This window comes from Pteropus vampyrus, unplaced genomic scaffold (assembly GCF_000151845.1).
Source record: "Pteropus vampyrus isolate Shadow unplaced genomic scaffold, Pvam_2.0 Scaffold35, whole genome shotgun sequence".
In the NCBI taxonomy this organism is placed as follows: Eukaryota; Metazoa; Chordata; class Mammalia; order Chiroptera; family Pteropodidae; genus Pteropus; species Pteropus vampyrus.
The window spans coordinates 4,410,731-4,434,976 of NW_011888816.1; the positions used below are offsets into that span (position 1 = coordinate 4,410,731).

A 24,246-nucleotide genomic window follows, 5' to 3' on the forward strand; every position below is an offset into this window, starting at 1 on the left:
CTGGGGCTTTCAGCAAAATGATGTATAATGAAACCAATTTAATCACAGGCTAATTGACCTAAATAAGAGATAAGTTCTTACGGCATATTTCTGGTTACAAAAACATCACCAAAGAAATACCCAAAACACTTTTAATAGTAAACACTGAAATTAATGTGCGCTATACATATATTTAAGAAAGATGAATAAAAACAAGACAACTATTTTCCAATCTACTTATTCTAGTTGAGGTTGGCAGCAGGCCAGGGCCTATCCCAGCAGCTGGGGTGGGGGGGTGGGTACGGCGGGGAGCCCACCCTGGACAGGACATCCTTCCACCATAGGGCTCACTCATACACACCCCCACACTCACCCAGCAGGGACAATGTGGACACGTCTATTCACCTCAAATGCACATCTTTGGGATGTGAGAGAAAATCAGGGTCCCTGGAGAAAACCCAAACAGACATGGGGAGAACATGTACACTCCACACAGACAGCGGCCCTGCCTGGGAATTGACTTTTTAAATTCTCATCAACATCATAACGAAATGACATTATTCAAAGAAGCTGCTGTAGCCAGAACAACTGTTGACTCTCCCCACCAATATCCTCCCAACCTCAAACCTTGGTCCAGAATGTCAGATAAATGCTCATTGCAAAGCAAAATAAAACAAACGAAAACACAACTCCCGAGTCTTCTATGGTAGCTTTTTAAGCATCCAAAGATAAACCCTAATCTCAAATCCCCCTTCATCCTGACCTGTTTTATGGCCACTTAGAAAATGTATTCCCCCAAAAACATGCAAGTGGGTAGAGGGAAGAACTAGCTATGGTGCCAAGCTACATCCTAGGAGGTGTGGACATGAAATGTAAAGCCCTAGGATGGAGACTATAAAAACCATGTAGACGTGTACAGTGGTTTTCATTGTTTTCCATTCATCCACTTAGTCGACATATGCGTATTCAGTACTGTAGCTAGGTTCTTCGCCATCTGTTCTAAGACATACAGAGCAAGGAAATGAGAGTAGGGAAAAACTACCGTCTTAAACTAGCAGAGATGAAATGGGGAAATGACTGGAGTATGCTAGATACTGGCAACAGGATGGGGAGAGTGTTATCCTCATTCAAGAATGACTAAGAGAAAAGGCTAACACGAACCGAGGGAAAAATACTACAGAACAAAAAAGCAAAAGTGAGCTTAACGATATCACACACATTTTACTACGGATTCTAATATATGAGATATTTCATATATAAAATTTACCTATAAAGCTACCCAGGTCCCTCTCTTAGAAGGGGCAGACTTAAATAGCTTTATAAGTGAATATTTCCAAACTTTCAGAAAATTATCAAGTCATATAAAGCGTTCTAGACAATAGTAAAAAAAAAAAAAAAGAGAGAAATCCTTTCCAGTTCATTAATATAGCCGGATATCAAAACTGAACAAGATAGCATAAAAATGTATACCCATAAATAGGAACCAGTTTTTATAGAAAGAAATCACAATCCGATAAGATTTATATATCAAATGAAAAGATGACTCAGAATTAAAAAAAAAAAATCAATGCGATTTGTGACATTAACAGATTATAGAAGGAAAACCACACGATCATCTCGATAGACGCCAAAAAGCGGTTGTTAAAATAAAACTCACATCCCTGATATAAATTGTTTAGGAAGCTAGGAACAGACAGACGCTTCTTTATTTTGATAATCTTTACTACACTTAGAGGAGGCGTCACGCTTAATGGCGAGATACTAGAAGCAGGTGACGAAGGACAGCGGCAAGGCAAACTCAGGGTGCCAGGTCTCACTGCCACTTCACAGTGTAGCACAGGTCATCACCAGTGCCACACGATGAGCAAGGTAGAGAAGTATAAATAATGGAAAGGAAAAGACAAAACCGTCATTACTTATAGACAATATCATTATCTACCTGGAAGAGTAAGGTAAGGGAATCATTTGAAAGACTATTAGAATTAATAAGAGAATCTATTAAGGTGCTAAGTTGTACAACATAAACATAAAATCAGTTGTGTTCTCTACACCAGCAAAACCCAATGAGAACATGTAATAGACAAAAAGGTCTCATGATCTCATTCACAGTATCAACAAAATATATAAGATACTTAAAAATTACTTCACGAGAATAAGAGATTGGAAAAAAAAATCTATAAAACTTTACTGAAAGTAAATAAATGGAGACAAGTATGATGCCCTCGTGGGAAGGCTCGATAGCATAAAGAGATAAATCATTCCTAAATGGATAAATATATTCGAAGTAGTCCAAGCAAGACAAAAAAAAAGATTTTTTTTGTGACTTGAGCAGATTTAAGAAAATAATTTATATGAGCAAAGGGTTGAAAAAAGTCAAGATACTTTCATAAAATCTCATTAACAAAAACAACAGTGAAGGGAAGACTATCCCAAAATACATTATAAAGTTATGATAATAAAAATAAAGTTGTATTTGTACATGGATGAAACTTCTGGATCAATGAACAAAACAGAGTAAAAAAAAAACAGGCTCATGGAAATAAAGGTTAATATATGTTAAAGGGGCATCTGAAGCCAGTAGATGTTGGATGAATTATTTAGAAATGAGTTGGTAACAAAAATTTAATTTGAAAAAAATAAGGTTAGATCTTATATCATCCAGATGAGCAAAGTACAGATGGACTAAAGGGCTAAATGTAAAATATGAAACTACAAAGTATTAGGGGAAAAAAGTAGGAAAATAGTCTTATAACCTCGGGGATTAAAAGCCTTTTTAAACAAAGTACAAAATAAAAAAGGAAATAATTGATAAATTATTATTAACAAAATAATTGATAAATTATTAGTAACGAAAATTTCTGTATATAAAATATAAAGTTAAGGGAAAAGTCATAGCCTAGGGGAGAATATTTTCAATGTATAACCATAAAAAAAACTAAAATCTACAATATAATTAGAAAATAAAACGAAGTTTTAAAAATCAATAAGAAAAAGGCAAAAGGTCCAATAAAGTAATAGTAGAAGTATATAAATGTGTCTTCCACAGAAGAAAAAATACAAATAGCTTTAAATATAGGAAAAAATACTTAACCTCAGGAGTACCTATGAAAATGTTAACTATAAAGAAATATATTTCTTCCTCACATAAAGTAGGCAAGAATTTAACAGACCGAGAGCACTAAGTATCGCTGACAATATATGCAGTTCTATGGCAATGTAAATTGCTATGATGTTTAGGGACCTTAATTTGGCAAGTATGCATTAAAATTAAAGATCTATATATGCTTCCTCAGCAATTCTACTTCCTATACTTGTATAAAGAGGCTTGCACAATGATATTCTCTGCAGTATTGTTTATAACATCGACCACTGAAAAGTCTTAAATATCTATCATTATGGGAACTATTGATTGTTGACTGCTCCTCATCACGGAGGAGTTGGGCACCCCTTGGGAGCAGCCTGTCCCAACGGGGAAAAGTCTTTTATCACTAGCATTGCTTAGAATTTTCCCTGCATGGTGCAAAGTGATAATAAAAAACCTGAATCTTTATTAGGTTTATTTTGTTTAAAAATTCTCTACGGGCAATGCACCCGTACTGCTTGCACCCTGGATGGATTGCCCCCACTCCTGTGCTCTTCCTGGGGACCACGTGATGCAATCTTTTGCAGGTACTATGCGTAGTTTTGTGTGCGCTGACATCTCTATCACTCATTGTTAAGAGAAAGAGGAGAAGAATATGGAGAGTAAGATGCTGATTTTCCTAAAACAGATACATTTACAAAACTATATTTCTAAACGCATTATACATATATGAATGCACAAACACGGCTGTTGTCATTTTGGAGGAGATGACAAGGATTTAGAGTTGTGGTTAAGGGAAATTATATCTGTATGTTTTAATATATTTATATTATACATATATATTGGTATATATATATATACACATATATATATGTTTTTGTTGTTGTTGTTGTTGTTCCTTTTCTTTTCTTTTGAGAAAAGAACTGCCCTAGTAAATTAAGCAGAAGGGAGGACCAGAAGAGCCAGAAATGGTAAGTTCCTGAAGTGCAACATCATCGCCACCTAGCGGGGAGGAGAGGACCCTGCGTGGGTAAGATGGGTTGCGGCGGGAATGCTGACAACACTAGTCCCAGCTCCTTTCTGCTGGCCCTTGCCTCCTCCCTATTAATGCCTTGGAAAGATTAACACCACAAGACAACTATCAAGCCACTTCAGAATAAACAGGAAGTTTCAGGTATATAGTTGTGGTGGATATGTGGCATTTTATACCTGTGAGTGACTCAGCAGACAATCCTCAAGAATATCCCTGAGGAAAGTTCCCCAGAGTCTCTAGAAAACCATGGCCCCTTGGGCTGGATGGCAATGATTCACAGTTGAACAGAACTCTACATTCCTACTCTACGGTCACAACAATCCCAGGAGGCAGATTTGTAATGATCTCGTTTGACGGAGGAGAAAATGAGAGCTCAGACCAAATAAAGGACTTTTTCTAGGCAATACATTAACAGGTCAGGTAGGACTGATGTCAAATTCTGTGACCCGAGGAACTCTACATCTACAACTACCTTCGTGGGGGCCCCACAATTAGGGATCTGGCTGGCACATTAATGAAAGTCACTGCAGCACATGCTGGTGACGTCCCCAGCCTGTGTCCCCCTGAATCTACACAAGTTGCCCTCAGCTGTGGGCGACGGTTTCTGCTCCACTGACAGTTTCTCACCTTGGGCCCAGGTCTCTCTCTTCTTTTCCATCTGAGAGATTTCTCAGGCACCACCCACGCCAGCCTGGCTGTATATGGAGTTGATACCCACCCTGCATGGGACCACGCTCCACCGATGGGACATGGGAGACTTTGGTAACTGCTTCCTGTCTTCTAGTGGGAGAACCCTGAGCTGTGATCCACATGGCTTCTCAGAGGGTCCCGGGTGGGATTGCCCTCGTTGCCTACTGTGTGCCTTAACTGGCTTTCCTCACTCTCCTGTCTCACTCGTGGGCTTCCCGGGATCTCCTCCCACACAAACCCACATTCAAATCCTTGACTCACGACCTGCTTTTCGTGGAACCCAAACTAAGAACGCAGGGCATGGCAGTGGGGTACTGCTGAAGAGGCAGTGACGTTCCAGGAGGGAGTGTGGCTTCTCCAGAAGTGTAAAAAGTCAAGTTGATCGCAATGCAAGTGATGATGATGATTCCTCTACAGAAGGCGGAGGCAACGTAACCATATCGTCCACAAGACTTTCAGTTTCAAATACTGCAACGCATTGCTTATGTCAGGCCATTTAAACTTTCCTGGCTACGTGTGTCGCTCAGGAGTTTAGAAAATATTGCTATGGGAAGGCCGGAGTGGGTTCCACAAAGTTCGAAACGCAGTCCATGGTGATCGCAGCCCTTTGCCAGGAAGAGGACATATGGGCAAAGAGCTGGGAACGATTTAGAGGACATAAAATTAATCCGGTTGATAAACTCCTAAAATTGTAAGCAAAATGGTGTGAGAGTGTGAGTATGTGTGTGTGTGTGTGTGTGTGTGTGCATTTTTCTAGGAAGACTGTCTATACCTTTAATCATATTCTCTAAGAGGGTGGGCGGAGCCACTAAGGATTCTGAGAAGTGTGATGTAGACTAAAGAATCACAGAATGTTAGGAAACTGAGTCCTGACTCATCATATTGAAATAACATTGACTGAGCCCTGTGTCCCGATCAGAGCTCAGCTCTTTATAAATGTTATTGTATTCACTCATCTCAACCATTCTTTGAAGTGGGTTATAATATTATCCTCACTTTACAGATGAGGATGCTGAGGCCTAAAGGGATGCCTTGCCTTGTCTGAACCCAGGCAGGCTGATTCCAGACCCTAGGCACTTAACTCCAAGCCAGTGGTCCTGAACTTTTGATGCACAGCAGAATCTCCAGGAGAGCTCGTCACAACAGATGATTACACTTATCCCCAGAGTTTCTGATTCAGCAGGTCTGGGGTGAGGCCTAAGAACCTGCATTTCTGACAAGTTCCCTGGTGATGCTGAAGCTGCTGGTCTGGGGGCCACACTTTGCAAACCCACTTTAAACTCTAAGCTCTCATTTCCGAGAGGAGGACGTCGAGCCCCAGAGAGCTGATGTGATCTGTCTAGGTCACCCAGCTACTTCGCAGCAAAAACCAAGATGAGACTCTGGGTCTGTGGTTTCTAACTCAGGACTCTATGGCACTCATGCCTGGAGGAGGGCACATCCCACTGGAAAAGAAGTGTGTGCTTGCGTGTACCCACTTTATTACCTGATGTGTGTCCAGATCCTGGGAATGGGCGTCGGGGGAAGGTGGTTCCTTGCTTGGCTCCTCTGAGCCCACTCGGGCCCTTCTCCACCTCCTGGCCCTCCGGTCCGCAGCATGAGGGGCTTCCTCAGGCTCGCTGCTGTCTGAGGTCTCCCTGCCGGCTGCCTGGAGGTTGAAGTTCACGTCCAGCTCTCCCTGTAGGCGCATCTTCTCAGCCACAGGGTTCCTGGGGGCCTTCCTCTGCACCCAAGACAGTCTGGCCCGATGCCCGGCTTCCCGAGAAGAGCCTGCTGAGGAGGTCTCCGAGTCAGAGCACATGGCCTCGGGGTAGGGGGAGAGCCTGGAAGAGGCAGAGATGGCCAGGGGACCTTGGTCCGAGCCTTGGGCCTGCGTGAGCTGAGGCTGGGGCTTCCGGGTCAGGCCCCGGGGCCGCGGGCACAGAGTGCTCAAAGCCTCGCTCCAGTCAAAGTCCTCTTCACTGTCGGAGCCCATCTCATCGTAGGCAGATGTCACGCTGGAGGCCACCTCCAGAGCCTGAAACGTGCCACTCTTAGGTTTGGCCAGCAGGCGGGTTGGGGGCAGCGTGCCATCCTTCAGGGCCACCCAGTTCCCATCAGGGCTCTGCAATACTGGGGCCAGGTCTGCAGGTGGGAAGGAGAGAGAAATCAAGGAGAGCCGTTACCACCTTAGAGCAAGGTGAGTTGCCACCTGTCCCTTCCCCACGACTGGTTCCTGGGGGACTTGGGGAGCAGTTGACTCTAGGAAGTCCAGGGGGGCACACCTAATTGGATGGCAGCTTTAAAGGTCCCTGAAGAGTCCTCTGAGGTCTCACAGGGCCCCACTGTTCACAGGTGGAGAGGAACTTGGAGGTCTGGTTTCGATTTAATGTCTACCTAGGTAGTTGGTCACCTCAGTCTCCAGAGAACTAACTGACCCACTCCTGTCCTAGGCTGGCTCGGGTGCAGAAGGAGAGAGGAGAGGGCTGCTGTTGGCAGCCTCAGGTTCTGGCTCTTTGAACTTGGGCCACGGTTTTGTCTCTTAGATCCTCAGTTTCCTCTCATTGAGTGGGAGATGACTCCATCACCTGCCCCAGCCTATCTTACAGGTTAACACACCCTGTCCTTGGCACTTTTATAAACACACTCACCACAGCCTCATGACAGGGCATGCCTGAAATAATGATGTATGTATGTATGTGTGTATGTATGTATGTATGTATGTGTGTGTATGTATGTATGTGTGTATGTATGTGTGTGTTTGTGTGTATATATGAACACGCACATACACAGATCTCAGTTCCTGTTTCCTGCTAGTATTTGGTCTTTGACCCCAGCTAAGAAGCGTCAGAACTGAACTGAACTGAACTGCAGGACACCCAGCCGGTGTCCGATAATCAGCAGTGTGGGAAAAGCCCCGCACACTGGTGACAGAAGTGTTCTGTGTGAGTAGGGGAGGAATAACAGTTTTTTCCCGTTCAGCTTATTTTCAACCCAAGGCACATGCCGCATTCTGGAAAGGGCTTGGGGCAGAAAGAGGTTGGTATTCTAATCTCATTTTACAGATGAGGGAACAAAGATAAGTGAAGTTAAATAACTTGTCAAAGGTCACAGAGTCTGTAACTGGTCCAGTTGAGACAGGCTGCATCTCTATCCAACTCTGAGGCAGCTCCTGGTTACAGTCTGTGCCGTGGAAGCCCTTGGCCAGCTGTAAATCCTGTGCAGGGGCAGGCTGGGCCACTTCCAGTCTGTGGTCATGGTCTGGATTGGCCTAAACTGGGCTCAGCTCTACCCAGAGCATCTGCTGGGGCCCCAAGACTTGACCAGCATGCTACAGGTAAAAGTTGCTGTCTTGTTTTTGCTGAAGGCAAATAGGAAACATTTTCTGCCCACGTGCCTGGGGATGTAAGATGTCATGCTTCTCCTTCAGCTATGGGTGCCTGGTCCAGCCCTGTGGCCTCTGGCCGGCACAGCAGGTGCCAATAGAAGCCGTTTTAATTAGGAATCTTATAGGACTCCCTGGGGATGAGTGATGAGGGCCCCTGTGGCTTTGGAGGACATCATTCCCTATGATGCCAGCTTCTGGGCTTGCGGCCTGCAGGGGCCTTGGCTCTGCTCTGGTAGGCCATTGAGGCAAGGTCCAAACTTTTAAAAGAATCTTTAAAAGTAATTTTAACTCCTCGTTAATGAACGCAGGCTCCCAGGGGCTGCAGGGGGCTCTCAGTGGGAAGGCTGCTAATAATGTCACTGTGTGCTTGGCTCTGGGATTGACCTCGACCCACTTCCAACACCCACTACATGATGGGGTGGGACTCTGCCCACTGCTGGCCCCTCTCTCCTGCGTTTTACAATCCCAGGTTGCCGTGTTCCACTGGGAAAAGCTAGAAGTTGGCCAACTTCTATCTCAGAGAAAGCGCAGATGGCTCCATGGATACCCAACCCTATGAAAACCTTGGCTGTCAAGCTGCTTCCTCGGAACTGCCCAAAGCTGCACCTGGGCTCCCATACCACATTCTCTGTTCCCCGAGAATAGCCCCCAGGGACTCTGCTCCCTCCATCCGCCCCTTCCTCCACACTCTCACTCTTTCGTGATCGTGCAGACAATAACTCAAGCACAGGGACTGTCCCCTGGTCTTTATTTCTCAGCTGTGCATGCCTTAGGTGCTCAGTCAAGGTCTACAAAGTGAAAATGTGTTTTGGGGGAATCCATTAGCTGCCGTACATGCTGTCAAGACTGAGGGGAGCTGCTGTGGTTTCCTCAGCCCACTGGGCTCCTTCAGCTGACCCAACTGTAGACTAGCAGGCTCTGGAGGTATAAACAGAACTGCTGAAAATAGCTCAGTGGACATTAACCTTCTAAGGGGACCTGCACCTCCGGGCCTTCTCCGTTCTACATTTCTGCTCTGCTATGACTGAGCCACGGCCCCTAGGAGTAATCTGCTTCCTGCTAAGTGTATCAGACGTCTGTCAGGACCTCTGGGCTTGGCCTGAACATTTCAGCATGCCGAGGGCCGAGTATTCCTCAGAAAAACCAGCAGTTTTCTAGGTAAGTGCTTTTATTATTATTTTTTTAAATTTAATTTCACATGGGTGCCTTATTTTACAGAAGATTGAACACGAAATCATGTTTTGAAAACTGAAATCCTCTGCAAATTTATTTAGGATGCTCATAATTCAGTGGGGGACTGTTGTGTGCAATGGAGTGTCTTTTAGAAGTTTTTCTAATATTCTTTAAGTTTATCAGGTTGTAAGTTTGAATTCTGAAATGCTGTTTTTGCTGTTGTTTTTATGGTGGAGAGACACTTATTATCATGCATGAGTTGAAAAAGCCTGCGAATTGGAGTCATGGTGTTTGCGTCTGAGGACCAGATATGCCCTCACCAGCTGTGGGATCTTGGACAAGTCACTTGCCCTCACTGTCCCTCAAGATTTTTATCTGCCACACAAGATGACGACAGCGCTTAGTAATGCTGTTGGAGGAGTAAAGAAAATAGTGCCCACAGATGGACTCTGTACATTGTAAAGTGATTTTTAAAAGGTAGTTATTATTGTTTATTAAAGATCTATTCTAGGACATTTTCATATGTCCTAGGGAATCTAACAGTCCCTTCTCTGTGAGAATTTTCAATCCATGGTGAAAGAGAAAAAAATTGAATGAATGAATGAATGAATGAATGAATATGGATATGCTGGGCAGCAGCGGGAAAAGAAAAGCATACTTAGAAAGGAAAAATACACTTAAAATCAAAACAAAAATGATATAAATAAAGGAAATTTCATGTACTCATAGAATTTCTGCAGTTTCTACCGGTAGGTACTAAAAGGTTAAAATGAAAATGATCTCTTTTGGAAAATCTTTAGAATGACTTAAAAATATTTAATGTTTTTTAATTCTTTGCACGACAACAATAGACTATATTTATATAGCTGTTAGTTAAATCTTTTCCCTTACAGAATAGAAGTCATAGTACAATCTTTAAAAGTATATTTCTAACATGAGTACTATGCTACTAATTTATTGTTTTTGTTGATGAGTAAAGGGGTCTACATCTGACAGATAACATGGGTTGAAAACATTTTTAATGGTTTCTTCTTGTGAGGACAAACATGCCTAGTTTCTATTATAAGTATGTGTATCTAGGTGAGGAAGGAACTGACCTGTGGGGCACAGGAGACCTACGTGGCCTGGGCACGGGGACTTCACAGCCCTCGCCATGACCCATGTGGCTCCAAGCATCTGGCAGCCTTCTGGTGTGTGACTGTGGGGACATGACTCAGCTTAGTTGTGAGGGATATCATGGTGACAGCTTTATAAAGGACCGTGTGTCGGAGATGTTGAGGCGTCTCTGAGAGGTGTGTTCAACTGCCCTAGGTAGAGGCAGGATATTCTAGGAGAAGGAGCAGGAAGAGGAAACAGCAACGCCATTCTCCGGCGGGGCGGGGGAAAACTCATGTGCCTTTCTCCTTTCGTGGCAGAGCTGTGTTGCTGGGACACGGCTGCCCAGGTGGACCACATTTCCCAGACTCCTCTGCATCGAGGTGGGGCCATGTGACTAGTTCTTGCCCAGGCAGGGAGTGTGAAAGTGTGAAAGTGCTGTGTGTGCCTTTTCGCTGATGAGGTGATTAGGAAGCAAGTGCACTGACTTTTCCATTTTCTCTTCCTCCATCTGCTGGCTGGATGTGAATGACCCAGCACGGGGCTCTAGAAGGCCCTAGAGGACAGCAGAGACAAGGCAGACGCAGCCTCAGCCTCCGAGGGCCTCCCGCAGCAGGACACTGTTATGTGATGAGAAGTAAAACGATTGGGTTAAACCACCTAAATGTTCGGTTTACTTGTCACAGCAGCAAGTGTTACTCTGACAAAGATTTCAGGTTTCGGAAAGGATGCTCTTACAACCAGACCAATGCCGGGACCAAACCGCTCTGAACACTGCCAGACCCTGCCAGGTGGGATTAGTGTTCCTGGCCATACAGACACATCCCCCTACTCCACAGACTGGGCCCTGGTCCTGGTCTCTGGCCATTCTCCAGGCATCTGAAGTGGGCTGTGCAGCTGAGTGTGCAGCCGACCATGGTCCCTCTGGTCCCAGCAGGAAAACATGACCATGTTATGCATCGTGTACTCAGCAGCTCGGCTGCCTCAAACAGACACACACAATCCGACTGATGGGAGGAAGAGCTGAGCGGCCACATGGTCGCCGAGAAACCTCCAAACCGCACTTTTGAAACCCACAAACCAAGCAGACGCTGCTTAAACCAGTTACCTGTGTCGTCCAGCCTGTCCACGCTCGTCCAGCTGGGCAATGCCGATTCCTCCCTGGGCTGCTGTGCCTGGTTCCCCGGCTGCCTGGATGCTGCCTCCAGCGATGAGGTCTTCGGAGCCCCTCCTCTGGTGAGGGAGAACGCAGACTGCGGAGAGAGAAGAGGAGAAGGGGGTGACCTTACAGGGCACGGTCAGCGGGAGGAAGCCTTCAGCTTTGTGGCTGACACTGCACAGCACGGAGAGGCACGTCTGACAGTACAGGCTTTTCTCATGTTCAGGCTTAAAAGCTGCGGATCAGTGTATAATGCCACATAATGGTACAAACGGTTCCAGTTTATTCCATTGCACACCAGCCAGGCCTCCTAGAAAGCGTTGGAGATGTAATGGAACCAGACAGAGCCAGCGCTCATTAGGCTCCTGCTTATCCAACCATTCTCCCTAGCTGCTCTTTCTTAGAGACAACTATGTGTGATAAGAAATGCAAGCATCTTCCCCTCAAAGACTCCAAACCTGAGTTTCAGCAGTGTCAACAGTAAGCACAATGTAAGTACTACAATAGGAAAGTGAGCCAAGTATGGTCAGTCCACAAGCCTAGAACTATTGCAACATGCTCCCATTCAGTGGCTGAATTAAAGAAAGGAAAATAAACTCCAACCTAAGGAGAAATGGGAGAACTGGGATTTTAAACGACTGACAAACATATTTACAATGTATTATATATATATAGACACACATCACAAATATTATCTATAGAGAATTCCAAGTTCGAATGTTATATATAAAGAATTTAATCAAACAGAAAGAGATCAATGTTTTCCTTTGTCATTTAGTGAAGGAATTATCTTTTTTTGGCAATTCATTTTGTTCTTTTTGTATTGAGAAGCTGAGAAGGGAAAGGGCAAAGCCACCGGAAGCATCTGTGACCACAATAAGAAACGAAGTGCCTGTCTCTAGCTCACGATCCGTCCCCTACACGGTCTGTCTCCACCTGCTGGCAGGCCTCAGCGCCAACAGCTCCACTGCCTTCGCTTCCAGGGAAATGTCTGCTCATCTGGGTAGCTTTCTTTCTTTCCTACCACAGGTGCTAAGAACAGGAGGCAAAAGGAGAGCGTCTTCGGAGAGCTGTGGGCAGAGGGCCTGGGGTGGTCGGAGCTGGACTCGGGAGTCAGCTGAACCTGGGCTCCACCACCACCTCTGCCCTAACACCTTGGCCAAGTGACTTAATTTCTTGAGGGATGTGGACACTTAACTTTGCCCTGCACACAATAAACGCATAGCAAGTGAAAGTGTTAGAAAGCTGTTTGAGAATAACTAAGAAAAATAGCGTCCGCCAGCACTGGGAGATTTGGGTGGCGACACTGAGCTTTATGACTGGAGTTTGGGGAGAGGTCGATGCACTCAGTAGCCTTGCCCTGAAGGACCGTTAGCCCATCTAAGAAAAGACAGACACAGTGGAGGACCAAGGTCCAGCATCCCCATCATTGCAGCCAGGGCCTGGGAGCTCTCAAATTTAGGCACCTGGCACACCTTGCTAGAGAGGGTGGCGCAGGCCAGTTCTGGTTCAGAGTCTTTGGCAACCTCTTCTATTTCCCGCCAGCGGACCCTGGGGCCAGTCTAGGGGGAAGGTGGGTCTGCAGAATATGGAACCCCTAAACTGTGTACCCAGGGTCATAACCTGCCTCTCATCTCTCCGATGACAGAAGAGAGCATGGGGGACTCCCAGACCTGCTTTTCAACGCAGCGTCACAGGTCAACAAGGCCCGGAGTGGATGAGCTTGCCTCATCTTATCAATTGGATAAGATTCTGTGTATATTCAGTTTGGACAGGCCATGGTCTGTGGATGCCCCCTTCCCCAAGCTGGGCTGGGGTCCCTGGCTTCCTCTATGCTTACCGACGCTGTACTGCATTCTACTGTAATCATCCATCTCTTGCCTGGTGTCCCCATGAGACTGAGAGACTGAGGGCAGTCAAGGGCCTATTGACAGCGACATCCGCAGCCTCTGGTTCAGTAACTGATACAGAACTGGGAATAAATGAATGTTTGCTGCAGAATGAATGGGATTTGGGATGAGCTAGCTGCAGGGTGGGTTTTCAGAAATATCCGTTTTTTTTTTCTTTACTAATTTCTTAGATAAAATTAACGAGCAAGAGAAAGAAATGAGAAGTCCACCCTCATCCTCACTTACATCGTGGAAGGCAAGGTCTTACTTGGAAAAGAGCCAAGCTCACACACACAAACACACAAAAGTGGCTTGCAGCCTGATGTTACTTCCTTCTTTCCCAGGGTCCGGCAAGCACTGATTCTGTCCCTAGGGTCCTGAACAGCCAAGGTTTTCATGGGGTTGGGTATTCAGGGAACCATCTAGGATTTCGCTAAACCCTGGACAGATGATAAGTAGTTATCCGAGAGGACAGATCAAGGCTGACGGTCAATTGACAAGTGAAGTTCTTAAAAAACGAAGGGAAAAAAAATCCTTCTACGGCAGTCCCCCTGAGTACAGCAGTCCTCCATGTCTTCAGGGGACATAACCTTGACACTCTTCCCACGTGGACTGGACAGAAGCCCTCCCTTCCCAGTTACTCCTCCCATACTCAGTGACAGTCACACACCAACTCGTTGACTCTTCCGCAGACCGTGAGATCCTCAAGGCAGGGACAGTCTTTCGGGTATGGTCCTCAGTCCCATGTTTGTGACTGAATATATTTGTAAGACACAGGTCTGGCCTTATGGCGCTGACAGCCTATTGCCGAGTGCAGTATTTTTGCAGCCACACATGAGCCATTTTCTATACCTTAAACTTCCTTGTTCTTTCTCTAAGCTTCTCACTGTAAATCACTAAATGCATCTTTTAAAAGGGGGGAAATAGTTTTTACAAATAACAGGGCAATGTCACAGTATTTAGAAAAAAGTTTTTTTTAAGTAAAAAGGGAAAATAATATTTAATGTTTCATTTTGTCGTGGCTCAAATGGTATTTTAGGCACATACACATGTGTCTATTGGAGGTGGCTGGGGTCCATTTTTATGGGACAAAAGCGCACTCCAATGTACAAAAGCCAAGACCAAGACGTGAAAAGTCCCTCTCACATCCCAATAGGGAAGATAGGGTCTCCGTTCTTTATGAGAGAGTTGGGGTTGCTGGGCTTCTATTTCTGGCAAGCCATTGTTTCATAATAGAAAAAAACCTATACTCTGATCATCACAAAAGCCCCAAAGAACTGTCTCCAGCAGGTCTCAGGACACCACTGGCCCACAGTCTTCAGCCAGCAGGGAAAAAAGCTGCTCTTGAGACCCAGGCCTCGTTCACCACAAATTCGTTACAACAAACACACTGCCCAGTAGATGGCGCCACAGCAATGCTTTTACTCACCAGTTTAACCTCCTGGGAAGTGACAGGATTACTTGAGTAATTTATTTGCTCATAATGCTGGCTGGGCCGTCTGTGTCCCCCTTTTCTTTCCCACCCCCAGCATCTGCTTTTCTTCCCTTCCTCTTGCCCACCCTAGGGTCCAAGGAAGAAGCAGGGCTGGTGATGTCGGGAAGGGCTGGCCTGAGTTACAGTGTCTGCAGGTCTATGCAAGGGAGGAAGGCTGGGAATGGATGATGGAACCCACGGGTGCAGGACCGTCACGCAGCAAAGCCTCGCAGAGATGGACTTGAGAATTCGAGCTTGCAAACGGGCCCTGCCTCTTAACTCTTTCAGCACTGACTAACGAGGGTGGTGTGTTAGGTAGTGAGTCAATGCCAGCTCCTCTTCTTGCTATGTGGCATCCTGCAGAAACTTTAACTGTTCTAAGCCTCAGTTTCCTCAAGAAAAGGGATCAGTATATTTCCCGGCACACAGAAAACACTCAATGACTATTAGTCAAAATAAGAGCATTTAGTAAGCTTTATAGGTGAGCCAGTGCAACATGTCCATTCTCTGTCTGATTGGGTGCACGTGAGTAAACTCAGGCAAAGTTGAAGAACTTGCCCAAGGCACGTGGGTGGTCAGAGGGCAGAGGCAGGGATTGTGCTCAGGTCTGTCTGGCTCTCGGGCCATGCTCTGCCATACCCTGTGTTCGGCCTCAGCCTTTGCTGAAAGAAAAGGAACAACACACGCCAGGCTGTCACGCTCCAGCCCAGCAGGCCCTGCCCTCTGGAGCTCTAGGCGAAACACACAGGGTGATCATCAGTTAACGCCGTTAGACACTTGACCCTTGAACAATCAGGGACACCAACTCCTGTGCAACTGAAAACCCCTGTCCCACTTTGGGCTCTTCCAAAACTTAACTTCTCAGAGCCTATGGTAGACTGTGGAAGCCTTACCGATGTCATAAACAGCCAACTGACACATACTTTGTATGTTCTATGTATTGTATACTGTATTTGTATAATAAACTAGAGAAGATGTTTTTAAGAAAATCATAAAAGACATTTACAGTATTTACTGAAAAAAGTCTATGTATAAGTGGACCTTTGCCATTCGAAATCATGCTTTTCAAGGTCAACTGCACCTTTTGTCTCTGCATCCCCTGGATGGGCAGCAGCGGCATGTTCTACCTATGTGTCTCATAACGGTATATTGTTGCTTTGATTGCTATAATTATCATCATGGTCAACAGGGCAGGCCCCCCGAGGCACCGATCATGGCTTAGAAATAGTCTTTGCTGTCAAGGAGCCCACAACGGAAAACAGGGAGACAATGCTTTTAGCATCAAGGGTTTGAGACCGAAAATAGTGGTCAGCTGAATCAACAACTGAGGCACATAGCTTTGCTTTGTATTTGTAGAGACAGGCATAGCCATTAAATTCCATCCAATGATTATAACAATAAGAAGAAAATACTTTAGGTCTATATACTACAGCCAGTCAAAGGAGAGAAAGCATGTCAGGGAGAAAATGATAGAGACACAAAGAGAAAAAGTCTGAGGAAAATAGAAAGGGACAGAAGGGAGAGAGAGGGAGAAAGAGAGAGAGTCGGGCAGAGACACGTCTTAGTCATCGGCACATCACAACTGCCTGGCCCCCACTGCCAGCGTTATTTCTATCTATGGGATCGCCATGTTATTATGGAGACGCCTTTTTTATATACATGCGCCCCAAAGACGGGCATTAAATGAAGTGTAACCCCTGCGCTAGTGCCTTTTAGGATATTACATCTTAGGGCTCTGAAAGCCGGATTGTTCTGACACCCCTGTTGGCAAGAGCCCCACACAATAACCAGAGGAAATTAAAAAAAAAAAAAACAATCACACCGAACTTTCTTTCAAGAGAACAGATGAGAAATCCTGGCTCCAGGAGAATGAATTAAGTTTGGGTTTTGCAGTGAAGCCCAAGGAGTGTGGTCTGCAGCATTCTGGGATTTGGCACGGTCGGTCCCTGAGCCAGAGGTGCCCAGGATGTTGGGGATCTGAGGATAAAGGAGGAAGCACGGCCAGGAGGCCACAGTTGAGGGCCCCCCAAGGCCTGTAAGTCAGGGAGCCTCCCTGTGGCATCGTAAAGACGCCATCCTTGAACCTGCAGCCTGTTGGCATCACCTAGCTTTTGGTTGGTAGACGGATGCTCAGGCTCTGCTTCAGAAACCTGGAGGGGGGCTCGGGCGGGTGATGCAGAATTGCATCCAGGGTGAAAACAGCTTATGGAGAGACGGGACAGCCACCTTCCATGAAGTCCCCAAGAACTGAGACTTGGCCTGCTGCCTCATGTCTAGGCATTTCTCCTTTATCTTCCTCTGTTTATCACTTCTTTATCTAAACCCGAGACCAGCCAGCGCTGTGCAATACCTTCCTGGGAGGATGGAAATGGTCCATATCAGCACTGTCCAAAGGAGCAGCCACCAGCCACAGGCACTGTCGAGCATCTGAAATGTGCCTAGTGTGACTGAAGAACTGGGTTTTTAATCTTATTTAATTTTTAATTAATTTAAATAGTCACCAGTGTCTTGTGGCCACTGTATTGGACAGCGTAGCCCTAGAACCTCCAGCTGAAAGGGATCTTAGTGACCGCCGAGTCCACCAATCTCATTTCATAGAAGAAGAAGCTAGATAGCGGCTCTGGAGCAGGAAATAGGTATTCGATGCCCAGCCAACAGACGTGTGACCTGAAGTCATGTTAAAGCTTCAGCCTCTGTTTCCTCTTCTATAAAACGGGTCCGAAAATATCTGCATCTCTGCCTCGTGGCGGGATTAAAAGGAGTAGCATGCGATGGGCAAACAGGGTGCCCGCTCCTTAACCGATGGCTTTTCCTGTCCCCTCCCCACATGGGCCTCGTCAGCAGCTAGAGCTGCTCACCGAGCTGCACGACCCATGGGGTACCACTCACATTGTATTCCAGATGAGCAGGGCTCCTGGAACTGTACCATACGGTGGCCCTGGCAAGGGTCAGTCCTTCTCAGATCCTGGATCTGGTCCCAGCACAGGCTCCATCATCACAGACTATGATCAGTTGCTAGGATAAAGCGTCGGCTTAGCCCACGTGGATGGGCAGTGTGCCCAGCCACCCCGCGTGGTGCACTTGAGGAAGCTGACCCTTGCCGACTAAATGGGCCACCTCTCGAGGGTCCCAGGCTGGCCTTGCTGTGGTGCTGGTTAGAGGGAAGGGTTAGGGGTCCTGGCCAAGGAAAGTTAGGCTGGTGTCTGTCCCGGGGTCAAGACCTAGAGAGTGACGTTACATGGAAGTTTGAAGGCAAGAGAGGAGGGAGACAGGACAGAGACAAGGACGAACTGAGGAAGGGAGGAGACATGATGGGTGAAGGTCGAGAGGGGTCCAGATACTTCGCCCTCGGGGTGTCTGTCTATGGCTCATCTTCCTGGGGTGGTCAGTGCAGGGGCTGAGGGTTATCACCTCGGTTTGTCCTGTCGGTCTGTTAGATGTGGGTGGTTAGAGACTAACGGGACAGGAACTAAACGGTGGAGGTGTGCTGGCCTCCTTGTCCCCAGCACAGCTAGAACTGGTGTAAGCCTTTCAAAAAGACCACCAATCAGGAATCCCTGGATTCTTATCACTTACCTTATCACTGGGTGAGGTACGAGCTCTCCTTCTAGATGATGTTTTAAAAGCTCTAATCTCAGTGCTTGTCTTTAAACCAACGCAAGAGCTAAAAATGGTCATTTACCACCAGGGTGTGAAGCCTGGTGTTTTGCTAGGACCTTCGTCGATCTACTCCTTCCTCCATGGGCATCCTGGGAACCAAGTCCTGGCCGTGACCAAATCAGCACATTCTGCCATCAAACCTGTATCTGCAGAATGCCCACCAAACACTCCAAGCTTGGAGGGAAGGGCTAGGGGTCTTGGCCAAGGGAAGTTAGGCTTGTGAGAGCTGGGCCAAGGCCAGAACACACATGATCTATTAAGATTAGCTGCTCAAAGGGGCAAACTGTGCTAGAGACCCAGCTAGACAATGGATTTCTCTTTATTCCCATATTCAGGCTGCTTTGTTTGGGGGCAGTTCTAATGAGTCCAAGTGTGGATGGAGAAAGACAAAGCAGTCACGTCTCCTGACTGATATTGTTGAGAAAAATATGCTGTTTACATATTGCTAATCACGGCCTGGGGAGAACTCACAGGGACAGGATAGGAGGGGACCTCCTTGGTTAAACATCCAAGTCAAGGATGAAGGTTGTAGTGACAGGAACCAACTAAGGATCTTGTCCCTTTGGTAAGGTGCCCACACTCCCTGCCAGGCCACAGGATCTGGGGGTGGAAGTGTCATGGCAGGAAATACGCTTACCCAAGGGGTGTATCAATGTCCTTTATGGGCTTTTTTACAAACGACAACCTCCACGTTCCCTCCCACCCCGTCCCACAAAGGTGGACTGGGGCCCAAGGAAGCAGACATGGCTAGCATAGCTCTGTTTATCAGAGATTTGAGGATACTTTAGGACCAGAGAGAGACTTCCATTAGGCCTTATTCTATACCCAAATCTAGAAATAAATCAAATTCTGCTATTCGCGCCAGGAAAAAAAAAAAAAAAAATGGAAGAAATGCATCAGCTCTGTCTACATCGGTGTTGAAGCCACCGTGAAGATCCTGCCGTGTGGGAAGCAGGCGTTTGGCAAGACATGTTTCTGACGAGAAAAGAAAACCCTGAGAGAAATTTGTTTTAGCAACCCGAACGGGAATCCTGTGTGCCTCTGACTTCCGCCTCTAAACATCTTCCTCAGTGAAGACAGCCCACGGCTGTGACTCAGTCCTAGGCAGACTGGAGTCTCCCCAGTGAGCTAAGGGGCTGAGTGCGAGGTCCCCTTGGGAAGTGCCACCTTAAGCAGCTTTATCTTAAGCAGCTTTAGGCCAGAGCTTGGCTGAGTGTGGATGAAGGCCTCCGAGGTCCCGCTGTGGGAGGGGAGCCTGCAGCAGAAGTCGCTGCCATGCCCACTGCTGTGCCTCGCGGTGCCGGAGCCCACTGTCCCGCGTCTCCAGGACACACACAGAGTGTTTCCGGTCTCTATATGGTGGCAGGGACACCATGTCCAGGGTTAGCCATAGACAGACGAGGAGACCAGGTGAACATCTGATGGGAAAGTGGGTACTTCATATCCAGTGACACGGGAGACAGCAGAATGTAGGAAATACCCGGAGTCAGGAGACCTGGGTTCTAGTCCTGGCCCCGTCACTCAGGTCCAGCGGCCCAGACTAGCTAGGCCTCGGTTTATTCCTCTGTAACATGGGGATAATATAGGGTGTTCTCACGTGGATCTAATGAAATAATATGTGTGCATATAAAATTTATATAAAAGAAGGTCCCGGTCACGTTATTTCTGAGGAATCCCTCTACGATTGCTATCATCAGTCAAGTTTTCCGTGGACTCCCGTGCCTCTTTGTTCATGGAGTTTGCATGAGAACTTCAGTTACTGCGCAGAGCTGCAGCCAGCTGATGTGAACAGGACACCTCGGGAGAGGGTGTTTCTGGGGAGTGAGGTCCCGTCAGTGCATGGGGGAGCAGGACAGGGTCAGGCAAGGAGCTTCCAGCCTCCGATGGGTGAAGAGGAGGACGGGGATGCAGTGAGCGGCCAGACGTCCACTGTGAACTGAGACAGTGGGCGAGGAGCGAGATGAGGCCCTCCGACTGTGTGTGGGAGGAAGGGGAGTGGGGCCTGGATGGCAGGGGGACGGGGTGGCCTGTGAACGAGAGCAGGCGGGTCAGTGACACAGGGACAGCGCCTGCTGTCTGCGCCTGGAGCCGAGCTGAGCAAAACACGGCGGGAGTCATCTCCTAACTCACAGGGGTACCTTGACGACACAGTGGCCTTGACTGTGAAATGCAGAAATAAGGTAATGATAATCACAACCATAGCTATCATTTAGGGGGTGACTCCTATGTGCAAAGTGGCCAGCATCCACTTCTCATTTAGTCACCGTTCTCCAGACCTACGATCGCTAGTCTATGCACTGAGCATGCTCGTAGCTTCCTGCGCGGAGCCTCCGCGCAGGCTCCCTCGGTGGGGATACTCTCCCCCTCACTGCTCCCACACCTCTCATCTCCTCGGGGAGGCTTCCCCCGCCTGCTCCCGCGACCGCACTTCCACCTGCCCCAGTACTCTCTCCCCTCCACCCTCTTGGTTCCTCCGGACAATGATGGCCGGGATATGCGCCTGTGTTTCTCTGTGGCTTTCGGGTCTGCGGTGGGTCCCGTCACTAGGTCATGGCGGAGTCCACGGGATCTGCAGGACCCCCCGTCTCTGCAGCCCTGAGTGCAGCGCCGTGCACACAGGAGCTCAGGAAGGGCCGTGTCATGCATGAGGGTCCCTCAGAGCCATCCTGTGGGGCAGCTCCTATCATCCCCATTTTACAGACGGGAACTAAACAGGTGTTCAAGGTCATAGGTAAGGGCAAATCCAAAATCCCATGCTCAGAAGTGCCAGACGCACAACCCAAGCTCCTTGAACTTGACTTTGATCCCTAGGCTCATGGCCAAGTCTGGGGTGCTTTGAGGTTTTCACCTTCTAGAGACTCCCAAGCTCAACTCTTTAGGTTTGCAGAAAATATTTCAGAAAGCCTCTCCAAACACAGGGTGATGCCACACATGTAGCCTGAGCCCTGGAGGGCAGGTCTGAGTTAGTGAACAATCTGAATAACAGGCTATTTGAACGTCATATGCGTCGCCCACTCCCCCCACCCGCCAGAGGGGCCTCTCCCTTTTCTGAATGCCAGTTCCATTTCTAGACTCGACCTTTCCACTGAGAGCCACTGTGAACTGCCTGGTACCCATCCTATCTTATCCTCTCCCGTTCTGCTGATCAGATTATAAAGCCCCGGAGGGCAGGGATGAGTCCTCTTTGTTCCCCTTGATGCTGGAGCACATGACAACGGCAGTAAAATAAGCTGACAGTATGTTGACAAGGGAAGGTTCTGCCAATAAATCAATGAAGTTAAATCTCGGATAAAGCCACAGAGATATTCCTTGTCACCCCCACGCGTCTGGCAGCTGGCGAGGACATGGGGAGAGATTATGCAGGTGAGGCTACTGACCATCACTTCCGGAACGCGTGGCAGCTCTGCACGCCCTTTTAAACTCTGTCCGGGTAGGGGATGAACCCCCGCTCTGGGAGGAGCAGGGTAAACACTTGGCCTTGCTCTCCCCCATCTGACTTTTCCAGTTTTCAATTGCACCCGTGTGTTACTCTTTCCGGTGCTATGACCATGGGGACCGACAGCTGACAGAACACAAGCCCTGCCATCCAGACCCTCCTGCCATCCAGTCTCTCCATCTCTTGCTGAATCTCTGCAGAGAAGGCCCAGCTCCCGGCACTCCGCACATCCTCTGCTGGGGTGGCTGACACAACAGGTCACAAAGATTTTATGGGGTTGGCGAATCTACTGCACACATGAGCAGGCCCAGACCCCTGGTCACAGGAAGGCCGCTGTGCTCTGTGGCTTAATTTTAGGCTGACAGACACGAAGCCTAAGATCCACAGCACGACTTCCTGACTCTGTCTAGATGTGACCATTTTGGTGACTCACACGGCAGTGGCAATTCTCTCGCTGTCACGTCTCACTTTCAGAAAAGCAAGCGATCTCCCTGACAAAGCTTTTTCTTTCTTTTTTTTAATCCCACGGGACTCAGTACAACTCTTTCCAGAATGAATTTACAAAAATGCCTACGGACATCTTTATTTTTCCCAAGTTGGTGTCTGCGTAAAAAGCCACCTCCACATTCTTCCGTGGGCCATTTGTGGTTATTCTCTCTCTCCTACCTCACCCCTCCCGGCGCCCAGGCACACGCGCACTCTTCCTCAGCTTTCCTCTTGCCCACCTGCCCCGTGAGAACTCGGTGTGGTCTGCTGGGCGCGTGCGTCAGCCACAGATGGTTAAGTCTGGTGTCCCCACTTCTGTGAGGCGAGCGTGAAGGACACACACCTGCGTCAGGCATGGGGGCGGCGGGGAGTGGTCTTGCCTAGAGACTCACCCAGAAGGTGCTGGAAGCTCGGTGGCCTCCTGCGGAGGCCGTGGTCCCCTCGTCGGCCGCCTTCGCGCTGCAGCTCTGGGGCTGTGACCACCCCGGCTCTTCGCCCATTTGCTGCTCACTTCTGCTCTTCTGTTTCCTTATGATCTGGGGAGGAGGCAGGTGACACAGGGGGCCAGTTATTGGAGAGACTCTGGAAGCTGTGTGGAGTAACTGGGACCAGCTTTGGGATTTTTCTTTTAGCCATGTAAGAGCTTAGTTTCAGCAGAATGCCAGCCTGTTTCAGACCCGCCTTACGATAAAAGAGTACAGCTACCGCCTTGAGCATGCTACAGCACTCTACAGTTCGCAAATAATCATTTTAAGATGCAAATGACTTCTTCCATTTATTAAGTGCCAACCAAATGCCAGACTGTGGATTTAGGCAGCTAGATTCTTTACCTCGCTTAATCCTCAAAATAATTCTAAGGGCTCTATATTATAACTGTCCCCATTTTACAGATGAGGAAATAGGCTCAGAGAGGTTAAGTTATCAGTTAACCTCTGCACAGCTCATGAACAGTGGAGCTGGATCTCCAATCCAGAGTCTCTGGCTATAATGATTTCAGGAAGCATCGGGAAGGCCTATGAAGGGGGCAGATGCCAAAAGTCCTCAGAGATGGCCTCAGCTTCCTGTACCACTTGCTACGTTAGGCACAGTCATTTGGATTTAATGAGTCCCTCTGTACAAAGGTCTCTGGGCTCCGAACTTCCTATAGGCAGAAAGCAGCTGAGAAAAAAGCTGAGCCACCAAGGTGGGGACATTCACCAATGCCATGTTAGGTCAGATGGGATGAGGAAGAGGAAGGCTGAGAGCCAAGGAGAGCCATGAACTAAGGTGCCATGCCCAGCGACAGACCGGGGCCTACTCAAGGTATGGCCACCATTTCCGGAGTGGGGACTGGGCCCCATGTGCCCAGTGGGATTTCAGAATTGCTGTGGACCAGGTGCCTCCCACCTGTGCAGGTGGGAGGGATAGTGCTGCTTTTCTGTCTGTGTCCCAGCGTTATATGTTGGGTATGTGGGGGCGGGTGACTTGTTTGCTTAGCTGATACGTCTCCGACTTAAAAGGATCTGAATCTGGATTAAATGTACTTTGAACTGTGATTGAATGAGACATTTGGGGGTATTTGGGTGGGGTGACTGTATGTGGCAATATAGAAGGGACACGAATTAGTGTGACCAAAAAAGAAGACTGAGTTGGTCCAACACTCCGTGTACACTGCTCTTTGGTGTGTGACTGTGCATTCCTCCAGGACAGGGAGAACATACAGTCGACCCTGGAACAACACGGG

At 47.6% G+C, this 24,246-nt stretch overlaps 1 protein-coding gene across 4 annotated transcripts in view; it reads right to left on the bottom strand.

Moving 5' to 3' along the window:
- The window catches only part of MYRIP (myosin VIIA and Rab interacting protein), a 238,878-nt gene that overhangs the window by 44,527 nt on the left and 170,105 nt on the right, over positions 1-24,246 (bottom strand). For all 4 annotated transcript variants that reach the window (XM_011357403.2, XM_023529072.1, XM_023529073.1 and 1 more), the window contains 3 exons: positions 22,916-23,059; positions 11,528-11,672; positions 6,271-6,908 (listed from right to left, as the gene is read on the bottom strand). In XM_011357403.2, the coding sequence (XP_011355705.1) occupies positions 6,271-6,908; positions 11,528-11,672; positions 22,916-23,059 (927 nt within the window). The remainder of the gene's footprint in view (positions 1-6,270; positions 6,909-11,527; positions 11,673-22,915; positions 23,060-24,246) is intronic.